Below are 12,997 nucleotides of genomic sequence, written 5' to 3' on the forward strand. Positions count from 1 at the left end.
ATTGTTGTCTGTAGTCCTTGAAATGCTGTTCACTGGTTTATAGAGTGTAGATTCCTGCCCCCCCTGCCCCACCCCCCAAGAATCATCCCACTTAGACGATATTTATAAAATTGAGTATTGTGCAACACATTACATTCTTTGTATATATACCAATAGTGAGAAGGAGATGATGATGATGCCTGGTGATTCTGTTCCATGAATACATGCCTTGAAGCATGCCTAGTGATCGTTTAAATGTTCCATAATGTTGCAATGATTTTCAATTTGCATTAAGCTCTCTTTCAGCTAGGATCCATAACGTGTGATCTTTCCCCCTTCTTTCTAGTGGAAAATGGTCATTGAAACTTACGTAAAAATGATTAACAAGATTAATCTGGTCTGAGTTCCCTTAAAACTCACCAATCGGAAAGCTTACATTATTAAAATTTCTCCCTCGCTCATATGTTTAATTCACAAGCAGCATTTGGAAAATGTGAAAAGTGAGGGATGAAGGTTCTTTAAAGTCCATTTTTAGCGTATGTTTTGCTTTGCCAGGGAAACAAAAAAAAAAAAAAAAGGTGTGAATGCTGAGCACTGCTTGTTTCCCATAGCAGTAGCTGTTCTACTTTTCTCCTTGGGCTCGATGGTAAAAAGAGCTTGCCACATGCTGAAGTGAGGGGCACCCCTACTGTTCTAGCTCTGTTCTGTAGTTAGGTAAAGGTAAAGGGACCCCTGACCGTTAAGTCTAGTCGCGGATGACTCTGGGGTTGCGGCGCTCATCTCGCTTCACTGGCCGAGGGAGCCGGCATTTGCCCGCAGACAGCTGATAGTTTGTTTCTCCAAATTTAAAAAAATGTGAATATATTTGTTGCTTCCTGTGGCTCACTTGAGATACTTGCTTTAACAAGCACCTTGTGAGTAGGTGGAATGAATCTTTTTATTAAGCTAATGCTTTTGGCAGGGCAATGGAAGATCTGGAATTATTTAAGAATGTTTATAACCCACTGTCTATATAAAGTTTATATATAATGTTTCTATGAAGAAAAATCTCTCACCTACACGCTGCTTAATTGTATACATGTGAGTGAACCACAACAAAGCCCCAAGGCCAAAAAGGTAACGTTGGTGCTGTAGATCTAGCAATTATGGTTACTTCCAGATGACCTGTTGGTTGACCATTTATCTTGACTCATCTGCATAATGTTTACAAGGAGTTAGATGTTGACTATTGAGTGCTCATTCTGATTTTCTAATGGCAAGGTAACATGGCCTTGCATCAAGCAGTTGTTATAACCGTACTTCCTAGCACATTTTCTTGTCTGGGTTGTATCCAGTGCTAGTCCTAGTCTGAGTAGACCCACTGAAATTAATAAACATGGCTAGCTTGGCACCATTATTTTCAGTGGGTCAACTCTAAGTAGAAGTTGGTTGGCTATGCCCCCCTGTTGTTGTTGGTTTTTTTTAAGGAGTGGAGGTGGGGAACTGGTTTGTTGTGCAAAAACACTTAACTGACTTTCTGTGTACAGCCTGAATTTGCCAGTGTATGACTGAGTTACACTTGAAAAGGGTAACTGTCTAGAAATGCCCAGAATCGTGTAATCGAAGTTTTCAAGGTCAATACCGCCACTGTAGATCTGAGTAAAAAGTGAGGCTATCCTATCCTATTCCAGGATCAATACTTGGGGTGGAAACAGTATTCTAGCAACTTAAGGAACATCTGAGTTTTATTTTGTAAAAATGTTTGCCACTTTTCTGTGTTCTTGGTGTTCAGTGACCATTAGGAGAAACCCAGATGAACTCCAAGGCATTTCTCAGAGACGGTCAACTCTCAGTTGGTTCAACAGCAGTTTTTGTTTGTTTGTTTATATGTTCTTGTTTTATTATGAGTCTGTTATTCATTTTATTGAAGATTAAATTAAAAATTAAAGCATTATTTTCACCTTTATTAAGAAAATCACTGTACAGTGGTATGTCGGGTTACAAACACTTTGGATTACAGACTCCACTAATCCGGAAGTAGTACCTCGGGTTAAGAACTTTACCTCAGGATGAGAACAGAAATTGCGCGGCGGCAGCGGGAGGCCCATTAGCTAAAGTGGTACCTCAGGTTAAGAACGGTTTCAGGTTAAGAACGGACCTTGGAACGAATTAAGTTCGTAACGAGAGGTACTACTGTATTTGAACTAGGAACATTTTCATTGCTATTCTGCATCATTCCTACAATCTCTTTATTGCAATGATGGGAGCTGCTTTCTAGAGGCTGTTGCAGAAGAGCAGTACATTTTCTCCACCAGGAAGGCTGCACTGCACATAAATTTACACTGTCTCAAAGTACCCATCTGTTGGCACTGATAGAAAGTAGGAGAGATTATTTGCTGTAGCGTGGCTTTATGATGTGGTAATAGGACATAGGACTGAACCTTCTAAAGCAGTTTGTCTTCCTGGCTAAAGCACACCCTTGGCTATTTGTTCACAAAATCCCTCCTAGCTAGTTTAGTGATTTGAATGTAATTCTTTTCCAGTGCAAGATATATTATTTGCTAGGCAATAGATTTCAATTGTTGTAATCAATTGTCATTACACTGTAACTCCCACAAACTAAACAACAACAAAACAAGTAAATCCAAAAATATGTTAAACATTTGATTTTTCAGAAATGCAGATGATCAAAACTTAAAATTCTGAAGTTCTTCACATCATTTGGATTAAAAAATCTCATTGACTGTTGACAGTATTTGGGGTCAAAAAACATAAAAAGTAGCTTTCTCACTGTTTTTGTATTTAAATCCCAGGCAACAGTCCTGTTTATGTCACCTCATGGAGAAATGCACAAACTCAATTCTAGTTAAAAGATGCCATTTGGAGAATCAGTTAATTAGAAAAAATGACATAACTAAAGTGTTGATAGGAAAGGCACCCAAGTTGCCCTGCTCTCTTAACTAGTAAGCAGGTTCATTCTTTTTGTATATTTATACTAGTCTAGGAATTTTAGTTTTTCTTTTAGAAATAGATTTCGGTATAGCTATTATTGTCTTTGTTAATATATACCGCAGAGGAATGTTTTTATGGAAACTTTCTGTTCTCTTTCTGTGCTCTTAGTGTTAAAATTTCCAAGCTTATTCCTTGTTCTGTTGTCTGCTCATGTGACTTCAGGCAGGTGTTCCTGGTATCCTTGCAAAGATTGAGCGCAGTTAAGTCAAAAGGCTTGAGCTAAATAAATCTAGGATGGATCATGATGAAAGGCATCAGGTTGAGGAAGTCCATAACACCAAAGGAAAAGTATAGGGTATATATTAGTTTGGCATGCCTCTCCAGTCTTCTATTGTGTTTCAAAAAAGGCAGTATGATCTGAAGTCAATATCCCTTTTGAGATAGAGGCAATAATTACCGTATTTTTTGCACCATAACACTCACTTTTTTCCTCCTAGAAAGTAAGGGGAAATGTCTGTGCGTGTTATGGAGGAAATGCCTACGGGTGGCATGCCTACGGATTTTCCTCCTCTAAAAACTACGTGCGTGTTATGGTCGGGTGCGTGTTATAGAGCGAAAAATACGGTATTTTATTTTTCATATACCGTGGACTTTCACCTAAAGCTCCTAAAGTGATGTACAGAAAACCCAACACATTTGTTTGTTGTTCAGCAGAAATAAGTAGGAGTCCTGTAAATAACAGTTGTGATTGAGAGTCAGATGTACAGTGGTACCTCGGGTTAAGTACTTAATTCGTTCTGGAGGTCTGTACTTAACCTGAAACTGTTCTTAACCTGAAACACCACTTTAGCTAATGGGGCCTCCTGCTGCTGTCACGCCGCCGGAGCACGATTTCTGTTCTCATCCTGAAACAAAGTTCTTAACCTGAAGCAATATTTCTGGATTAGCGGAGTCTGTAACCTGAAGCGTATGTAACCTGAAGCGTATGTAACCCAAGGTATCACTGTACTCCATAGGAGGGACATGGTTGCATCTGCACAGTACCTCTCTCTCTTTGTGTGTTTCTGGTAGGCTATATAGTCCGTTAGTTAAGACAGTTCTTCATAAGGAAATATGGGCAGTGACTATCAAAGCCTGAGAGCCATGTCCAACTTCTGAAGTTTTTGGATATTCATATTCTTATATTAGGAAACTATACCGAGGAGCAGATTGTCTTCATAGCAATACTCCTTTTCTAAACCTATTGATTTTATGCCTTGAAGTTGCTCTTTTGGTATGTACCTTAGTGATCACTTCAAAGATCTCATCATCCTAGTTGAACCAAACTATTAACTACAGCAGAAAGGCCATTTGAAACTGAGCATTCTAGTTGTATGGAGGTGTTGTATTTTAAAACAAACTGATGTTGCAGCATAGAGAGTGTTGCATTTTTTTTATTAAAAAAAGCAGGCTCCTGTATGACAATTAAGACCTAGCTTCTGCAGCTGTCAAATTTTGCCATCACTAGGCTTCCTAAAAATAAAATCATGTTTGCGGAGGGCTTTTATTTCACTCCCAAATGAGTCTTGTAATTGACATCTTCTGACAGCTCATGCAAAACTGTTGTATTACTTTTTGTTTAACTCTTGAAATGCAGGGCTATTCTAATTGTTATTCACCTGAACTGGTTATGCTATTGGTGTAGCCTGTCAGCCATTCTCCCACCCCCCCCCCAAAAAAAAATCATTTCCAGCAAATGGTTGTGAAAAGTTATATGCTTCAAAAACGGTTAATAATGCCACAATTAATTGGTTAAGAAGGATGCACATTTTATTACCTGTTATTAAATTAATGTAAAATAAGATAACAACATACAGATCTAGAATGAGTGTTCATCACCGTTTTTGATGGTTACCTTGGAGAGGCTTAATATGTTGGAAGGAATGTGAAAGTCATTGTGCCCCTTCCATTTACGTGTAGGAGAAGAGACTGGAAGGTCTTGTATGTCATATAATACATTGTGATAATGTAAGATATTGTTAAACAGTGTAATGTCATGGCATGGAGTCTGCACTGTAAGCGGGAAGGGAGGCAGGCATGGTTAAGCATGACTTGCAAGTGTGACCATTGACTGTTAAACAGAACAGTTGTTTTGCTGCCAATGGTTTCCTCAAGGAGTTAGACATCGTTTAGATTGTGAGCTCTTTGGGGACAGTGATTGAAATTGCTGTAGTGAAATTGCTGTAACTTACTTCCCCTGTGGACTCACAACATAGTGGATTGTAAATTTTATGTCCAGAAACCTTTATATGCTGCCTTTTCAGCCCTCTAAAGAGCTCCCAAGGCAGCTTACAAGAATAAATAATAAAGCACAGACCCGAGACTGTATTTTGTTACACAGTTCTCTGAGTTTGTTGCCCCTTCCTTTTCTTCATGACCTTGCTCTGTCCCTGCCCTCTTTCAAACCCCACTTACTTCATAAAACTTTTTTATGAATCATTGCATTCGCAGGCTACTTGATCCACTGTTGCTTTCTGACTCCTCTTCACCTGTCCAGTATTCATGGTCTATCCCTAACAGCTGTCTTTTTCCACTCCTTGTCTTGAATGACAGTTGTAGAACATAAGCAATCTAGACATGGGTTGTGTCACTTCTGTATACCATCATGGGAAGATAATACCAGTAGCAATAAATGTCATATACTTCCATCTAACTGGCTGCTCATTATTCTAATGCTATTTAATTATCTTATGAACATACAGAAGTCAAATGTTCCAACTCCACAATATTACCAAAAGACAGTACTCACTTCTGTTAGAAGGCACCATTGAAGAATTTCCATCATTACATCTATCCATCTATCTACCGTATTTTTCGCTCTATAACACGCACTTGACCATAACACGCACGTAGTTTTTAGAGGAGGAAAATCCGTAGGCATGCCACCCGTAGGCATTCCCTCCATAACACGCACAGACATTTCCCCTTACTTTTTAGGAGGAAAAAAGTGAGTGTTATGGTGCAAAAAATACGGTATTTACCACAGTAAAGCTGTCCATGATTGCTTTGTTCCTGGTCAACTTTAGCCCAGTATTTTTTGTTTTTTCTTTCCGCCGTGAAAACAATTTTATTACTATGTTGTCAATGTAGAGTTCTGTGGTTATGTAAAGAAAATGTAGACTGTTGAGGTCTTGCTATTGTTTGTGTCTTTCATTTATTTATTTTATTAAATTTGTATCCCACGCTTCCTTCCAAAGAAGCTGGATAAAACAATACCATTAAAAATAAATTTAAAACTTACTAAAACAATATGCACAAAAGAAACACTAAACAGATTTGGTTATAGCTGTTTTAAAATCATGTTTCCAGAAAGAATTCTTTTCAGCAGATGTTCAAAACAGCATCATGAGGAGGCCTGCCTAATTGCGAATAGGCAGGGGGTTCGTTTCTCATATATTCTACAAACTGTATTAGTCCTGCTTCAGAATCACTTTTGTCAAAAGCAGATAAAATGTTAAAGCAGGCTAATAATTTCAGTTAAACAAGTTAAAATCTGTTCAAATGTCTTAGTAATTAAATATGATTTGCAATTTCTGTTCTTTACTGTTTCTATGGCTTCAATCCTTAATCCCTCCACCAATTTTGCTTCATGTGATTTAGCCCATTAGATTTTATCCACCTTCACCCAGAGCCTCATTCACTCAAACAGCAGATGAGGGGAGTCGGGTAGCCCCCAAACTACAAGGGCGTTGTATGTGACTTCCATGCACATTGAAAACTAAATGTCAGGGAACACAGCTTCAGTGACCCTCATCTTTCCCCGATACATTTGCCAGTGTGGTGTAGTGGTTAAGAGCGGTAGACTCGTAATCTGGTGAACCGGGTTCGTTTCCCCGCTCCTCCACATGCAGCTGCTGGGTGACCTTGGGCTAGTCACACTTCTCTGAAGTCTCTCAGCCCCACTCACCTCACAGAGTGATTGTTGTGGGGGAGGAAGGGAAAGGAGAATGTTAGCCGCTTTGAGACTCCTTCGGGTAGTGATAAAGCGGGATATCAAATCCAAACTCTTCTTCTTCTCCTCCACATGCAGCTGCTGGGTGACTTTGGGCCAGTTCCTCCTCCTCCTCCTCCTCCTCCTCCTCCTCCTCCTCCTCCTCTTTGCAAGGAACATCATCCTATATTCTATATGTAGCCAAAATGGTAACTGCCACTCCCAAGAGGGGGGTATCAGGCAGAGTCAGCATAACCTCAAAGTTTGCAAGACAAAAATGCTGCTGCCTTTATAGTGCTTTGGTCCTCTGGGCAAGCCTCAAAGTAATTCTGAGCAGTCTAGGGATGGGTGAAGCCCTCTAGATACCATGCACCAGCTGGGAACATCAGCTGTGCTTGTGTTCCACCAGAGGTCTATGTGTCTCAGTGCTTGGGAAAAAGAAATGCAGCAGGTGCCTTAATGTTTTGCCCTCCTCTCTAAGATTTACCCCTAGGCAAGAGATTTAGAATGCTCAGTCCTTTAATGCAATAACGCAATGGCTTTTTAAAACCTTTGATGTTTATCAGAGTAACTGCTGCTCCTTATGCAGCCTCAGAGGCTGCTTGAAAGGATTTATCTGACTTCCCAGTGCAGCTTTTTAGGAAGCATGGAGTACTTGGGTGGGAAGCTGGGTGCTGAAAACCCCGTAGTGTGAAAGCTCCACCTGTGTCTCTTCAAATCTTGCCCTGAAGCTTGAGCTGCTGCAACTACTTTGAGGATTAAGCTTAGAACCTACTCTTTTCACTTTGTAAATGAATTCCATTTTTTAAAAGGCAGTTGTCTTTGGGTTTCATTTCTATTTGATAAAGTCTCACTTGCTCAGAGCAGAGCCTGACCTTAATGTCAAAGAGGTGTACAGCCTCAAAGAGTTATGGTTAAAGGGAAGGGACATAGGGATGTTTGGATAAAGGCACATGACAGCCATGAAAGAGGGACCAGTGTTGAAGCTTTGCAGGGTGCTAGGTAGACTACAGCATACTGCAGAAATGTATTCACCTAGAATGCCAATTCACTTGTCCCCCATCTTACATTTGTTCCGCTGGTTCTTCCTGTCTAAGTGCAACACCTTACATTTGTCCCTATTGAAATTCATTTCGTTAGCTTGGGCCCAGTTCTCCAATCTGTTAAGGTCATATTGAATCCTGATTCTGTCGTTACTGGCACTGGTTGTCCCTCCCTTTTTGGTGTCAACTGCAATAGACTATTCAGTCGTCAGACACCTTCTCAATAAACAGGGCTCAATTTCCTCAAAAGCTGTTGAAAGTTGAATCCAACTCTTTACTGGTACAGGTGTCCCCCCTCTTACGCACAGTAAACTGTGCATATGCATGGCACCAGGAAGGAAGGAAGGAAGGAAGTTTCAAACCAGGAAATGGCAAAAGATACTTGCGAAGTTTTCATGGCTCATGAGGCGCAACAGGGCTTTGTTTTGGCTGCTCAGCCTCCCCGCTTAGCAGCTGACATGAATGGTAGCACAACTGCAGAAGCAGCCACTTTTCAGTGCATCCTCCGGCAGGTCCCAGAGCTTCACCTGTAGTTGAAGAGAGAGTTGTGTGGAGAGAGTGGGAGAGATCGCTGGAGAGCAGGGGAAAATAGCAATTTACAGGGTTTTTAGAGGGCGCTCCTCACTTATGCGGTATTTGCATATGTGCAGCGGCCTCCAGAATGTTACCACTCCTAAGTGTGTGTGTGTGATGCTTGTATTCAGACTTTGATCATGCCCTAATTGGTTTATCAGGGTTTGGAATGACAGTTAGGAACTGCTGTAATATTAAGGGAGAAGAGTTGGTAGATTTGTTATGCAATTACTAGGTTTTACAGAACATTGATGCATAAAATATTGGAAGTGAAAAAGAGAAACTACAGAGAAACTTGCTTGCCAGACAATTTTTAAAGTTAAATAATTCAGCTGTTTCAGATTTATTTTTTTTAAAAGGAATTTTCATTACCAGAAACACAAAAGGATGTCAAATACATTTCATAAAATATATTGTATTTTAGAAAGTGTTTTCTTCATAAACAGGAGTCCCCCTTCCACATTTTCCACTAAAGTAGACAATAATATTTGGTGCTTGTTAACTTGCTTCTGGATTTGTATTTCTATGAGGGTTCGGTTATAAAAGGACTGTGCTGCCTTTTTCTTGCCCATTCATTTCCCCCTTTTGAGCTAAAGGAACTTAATTTCTTTCTTTCTTTCTTTTTTTGAAGAATTTAAGCTTGTGTGAATGCTATAATTTTAAAATATATATTTATTTTGAACTGAGATCCAGAGGCAAAACGGTACTGCATGCAGAGTATTAAATGTTTGCAACTTCTCTCTCTATAGTGGATGAGTGTGTACATTGCAAAAATGATAGGAAAATGCACCCATCTCTAAATAGTGCAATACTGTGGGTATCATTTTCCTTTGATTACCTACAGATGCAAGTCTGTTTCTATGTGTGTGAGGTTCTTGGTAACTCCCCCTCCTACAGCAGGACCACCCCGCCATCCACTAGCCTAGTCCACCCCATTTGGAATAGTTTCCTGATCTTTAGGAATGACTGGGAGGGGCAAAGGGGACTGCAGTACACAGGGGAAATCCTGGTTTGGGAACTTCCTTCCAAGTGTAGTTGCCAAGATCCATTCTTATACACAAAAGGATCTCAGATAAATGGCCATATATCTAAAATCCTCTCCCCGAAATATCTAGGCTTAAAATAATAATGCTATTTAATTATAATTGCTTTTTAGAAAAGCAATTACATTTAAATTGTATATTCCTCGCCAGGTTCACATTCCTGTTCAGATGCTGTGGTTCAGTATTTTATGTGTTTATGGAAAGCTTCTGAGCAATGTACAGAATTCTTAGGGATTACTTTTGGCCTCTGTTAATGGCCAGGATACCAGGGACCCCTTGAAGGCTGCACCTTTCTGTCCCTGGGAGGAGAATCACAGCAAAGAGAAGACCACCCTGGCCACATCCACTGGCCAAAAAAGCAGCAGCTGTAATGAGCTTTATTTACCTCTCCCTGCCAGAAAGAACATTTGGCTTCAACTGTCAGCTGATTTGGAACATTTATCAGTCAGAGGGGAAAGTGGCTCCTGTCTTTGTGTGTGTGCACTGATCTCTGATGATGCAGTAATTTATATTCCATCCTTCCTCTAAGAAGCTCAAAGCAGTAAACATGGGGCTATTCGGCTCTTTGTCCTATAAAGCCTTGTAAAAGAAGTTGGGATAAGAGAGTGCTGAGGTTCCAAGTATTTATCATTTCTTTGCTTATTTTTCTTTGATATAGAAAGTCTTAATAAACTGTTCTTAGAAATTAAAAAGACAAAAGAGATTGCATCAGTCCTATGGTAATTTAGTGAGCGTCATTTGAACTTTGGCCTTTCTGGTTCAAATCCAGGACACTCAACTGCACCTTCCTGCTCTGCATCCTGGGAGCATGGCAACACAAGTGAAGAAACCATTCATAGTTATCCTTTTGGCAGTGAAAAATGTTGGGTGCCTCCTGCTTTCTTTGGAAGCTTTTTAAAAGTTGAAATGTGATTTAGAAGCCCCGGGATCAAACACCTGTTTTTAAAGTAGCTTAGCTGTCTTTGCATATTTACTTAATCTGTAAGATCCAGCTTGGAGTTTCCTAGCTCTTGGGAATTGACAAGGCTTTACTGTTAAAAGCATCTGAACTTTTCTTGCTCTTTTATTTTCTTCCCCTCCAGGCAAGAGGAGCAGACATCCCTGAGATTTCAGGAGAACTACCATTGCGGACATGTGGCAGCACAGCTAGCATGAAAGTGAAGAATGTGAAAAAGTAAGCTGCTTTGTCTCATCATTGTCATTTTTGTAGCTTCTGGGCTCTCGGGGGTTGAGTCCAAGGTACCAGTCAATTTTTTACTGATGTGCTTAAAAACAAACAAACAAATTAGTGTTATCCAAAGGCAACAGGAAATAGGTTCATATTAGCTGAGAGCCCACCCGCACTTTCAGTGCTTCTTAACTTGTTACAGCTGAAAACTAGGAAAGAACAACAGGCGATTATGCACTTCCTCTCCCTTCTCCACAATTCCTTCAAGTAAACTTTTATTACCAGCTGTTTTGGAGTAATAATGACTGAACTGAATCCGACAATATGACCTGGTGCTGCTAGTCTCTAACCATTGGGCCTTAGGGTCATGTACTCCCTTCCTCTCTTAAGTGTCATTAACCATGGCTAATGGTTACATCTCCACAAACTTGAGTTAAAACTGCTTGTCTGCTTTTGTTTCTGTCTACTGAACCCTCTAGACTCAAAGTTCATATAGAGCAATAAACTAATTATGATCTTGTCAAATGATACATAACACTAAACTATGGTTAGCATAAAGTATGGTTTGCCTCTTCCCTTCTGGTTTCTGACCAACTTGCAACAGCAAACCCTGATTTATGTTTCAGGCATCAAAATAGGCCACAGATAAGCATTCTTTAATCTGTGTGGTATGACATGTTGTCTAAAATAAGCTTAAAATACCATTCTTATGTGTAAGAATGAAGTGGGTCTATAACATTAATTCAGAAAAAAGATTTGGCTTTACTAACAGAAGTTGGGGGGGGGTATTTCTTCCAAGTTCCATGCTAACTATATCTTTGATTGTCCTCCTTTCCCTTGTTTTGTTCACTTGTTCCTCTGTTTTTCCAGCCTTAAGCAGAATGCAGGCCTGTATAATCTGCTAGCTGGATTTGTGCTTGACCCTTCTTTAGCTATAATGTTGATTTACGGTTCAGAGGGCTGTCCAACATAGATGGATTTATTCAGAACACCCATCTATCATCTGCTGATTCTTATAGAAAAGCTGATGACCCTATTTTCTAGTAGGGAGAAGCCAGATGCTAAATCTCATTTCCCTCTTAAATTCCCATGGGAAGAGTGAGTGGTGATCACAATCTTCTTGTTTCACAACCGGAATATTTGCTCTAGGAGGTAAAATCAGCTTCAGCACCTGCTTAAATATAGCCTCATTACACCAGAAAATTTATGCAGTTGGGATGCTTGAAAGGCACTTAGGATGCATAAGATTTAAACTACACAAAGAATTTTTAAAAAATTCTCTTACCCCCCTGCCCCCTCCCCCAGATCTACCAATCCTGGACTGATGGGCTGTGATTCCTTTCACAGGTAAAATCTGGTTTCATTTGTTCTGATGGTGTAAGGGCACCCATGTTGCTTGACTACCCCCTCTCCCATGGCATTTGAGGATGAACACCTTGTCCCTGCATCTTCCCTTTAGGCACTGGTGTTCAGTGGGTTGGAATGCACTGTCCTGTTAAAAGCCTGGGACAGATGAAACTTAACGGTTTGCATTCCTTGTAGTCTTCTTTTCCTCACTGCTTCCTTGTGTCACATTGACAGCACTCCCTGTTCTGTTTTACTTGGGATTATTAGGTATCCTAATAATACTTTTGGTATAACCTGTATCTAATTAAGGCAGTGAACTTTAATTGCTGTGACGTTCTACGTCTCATCTGTTACTTGTGTTTCAGGTTATCCTTTACCAAGGGCCACTTTCCAAAGATGGCAGAATGTGCACACTTCCATTATGAAAATGTAGACTTTGGCAATATACAGGTGAGTTTCCTTCCAATGGCATTTTTCTGTTAAGCTGACATTAGTTAACTACATGCAGTTTGGCGAGCTCTATTATAAAGCATGTTATTATTAGGGAACATGTATGTTCACAGTCCACAGGCTGTGAACGTTGTCTACACCCACCCACTGGTGGTCCTACTCTTACATCTTCTGACTGTTTGGCAACCTCCCTCCAACCTTCCTGCCTCTGTTTGTGCATTTCACATTCTCCCATTCTTTGGATTGGGGCAATCCTGTTTTGAATCTTTATTGCTTCCACATATTTGAATGAGTGTGATCTTCTTTTTCCTAGTAATAATGGGGTGAGTGTGTGACTATTGGACTCTGCAGCACATTTAAAGTGCCCTTGTGTTTCTAATTGAAATCAGTTCTGTCACCCTTTTGAATAAATGTTAAATGTAACTCAGGAATGTGCAACAAATAATCTAAATCTGAGTTTTTTATTCTACTCTCATTAAAGGTGACATGAATA

At 40.0% G+C, this 12,997-nt stretch overlaps 1 protein-coding gene and 1 long non-coding RNA gene across 8 annotated transcripts in view; one reads left to right on the top strand and one right to left on the bottom strand.

The window, feature by feature from the left end:
* LOC308574686 overlaps positions 1 to 12,997 on the bottom strand; it is a 306,109-nt gene that overhangs the window by 196,796 nt on the left and 96,316 nt on the right. The window lies entirely within an intron of this gene.
* Positions 1 to 12,997, top strand: part of ARHGAP32 (Rho GTPase activating protein 32) — a 212,137-nt gene that overhangs the window by 86,087 nt on the left and 113,053 nt on the right. For 4 of the 7 annotated variants that reach the window (XM_081172433.1, XM_081172436.1, XM_081172439.1 and 1 more), the window contains exons 3-5: positions 10,622 to 10,713; positions 12,013 to 12,054; positions 12,420 to 12,504. In XM_081172433.1, the coding sequence (XP_081028559.1) occupies positions 10,622 to 10,713; positions 12,013 to 12,054; positions 12,420 to 12,504 (219 nt within the window). The remainder of the gene's footprint in view (positions 1 to 10,621; positions 10,714 to 12,012; positions 12,055 to 12,419; positions 12,505 to 12,997) is intronic. The other 3 variants (XM_081172434.1, XM_081172438.1, XM_081172437.1) reach the window with 1 other exon arrangement.

The sequence above is a fragment of the Podarcis bocagei genome (genome assembly GCF_964188305.1).
Source record: "Podarcis bocagei genome assembly, chromosome: 15".
Lineage (NCBI taxonomy): Eukaryota > Metazoa > Chordata > Lepidosauria > Squamata > Lacertidae > Podarcis > Podarcis bocagei.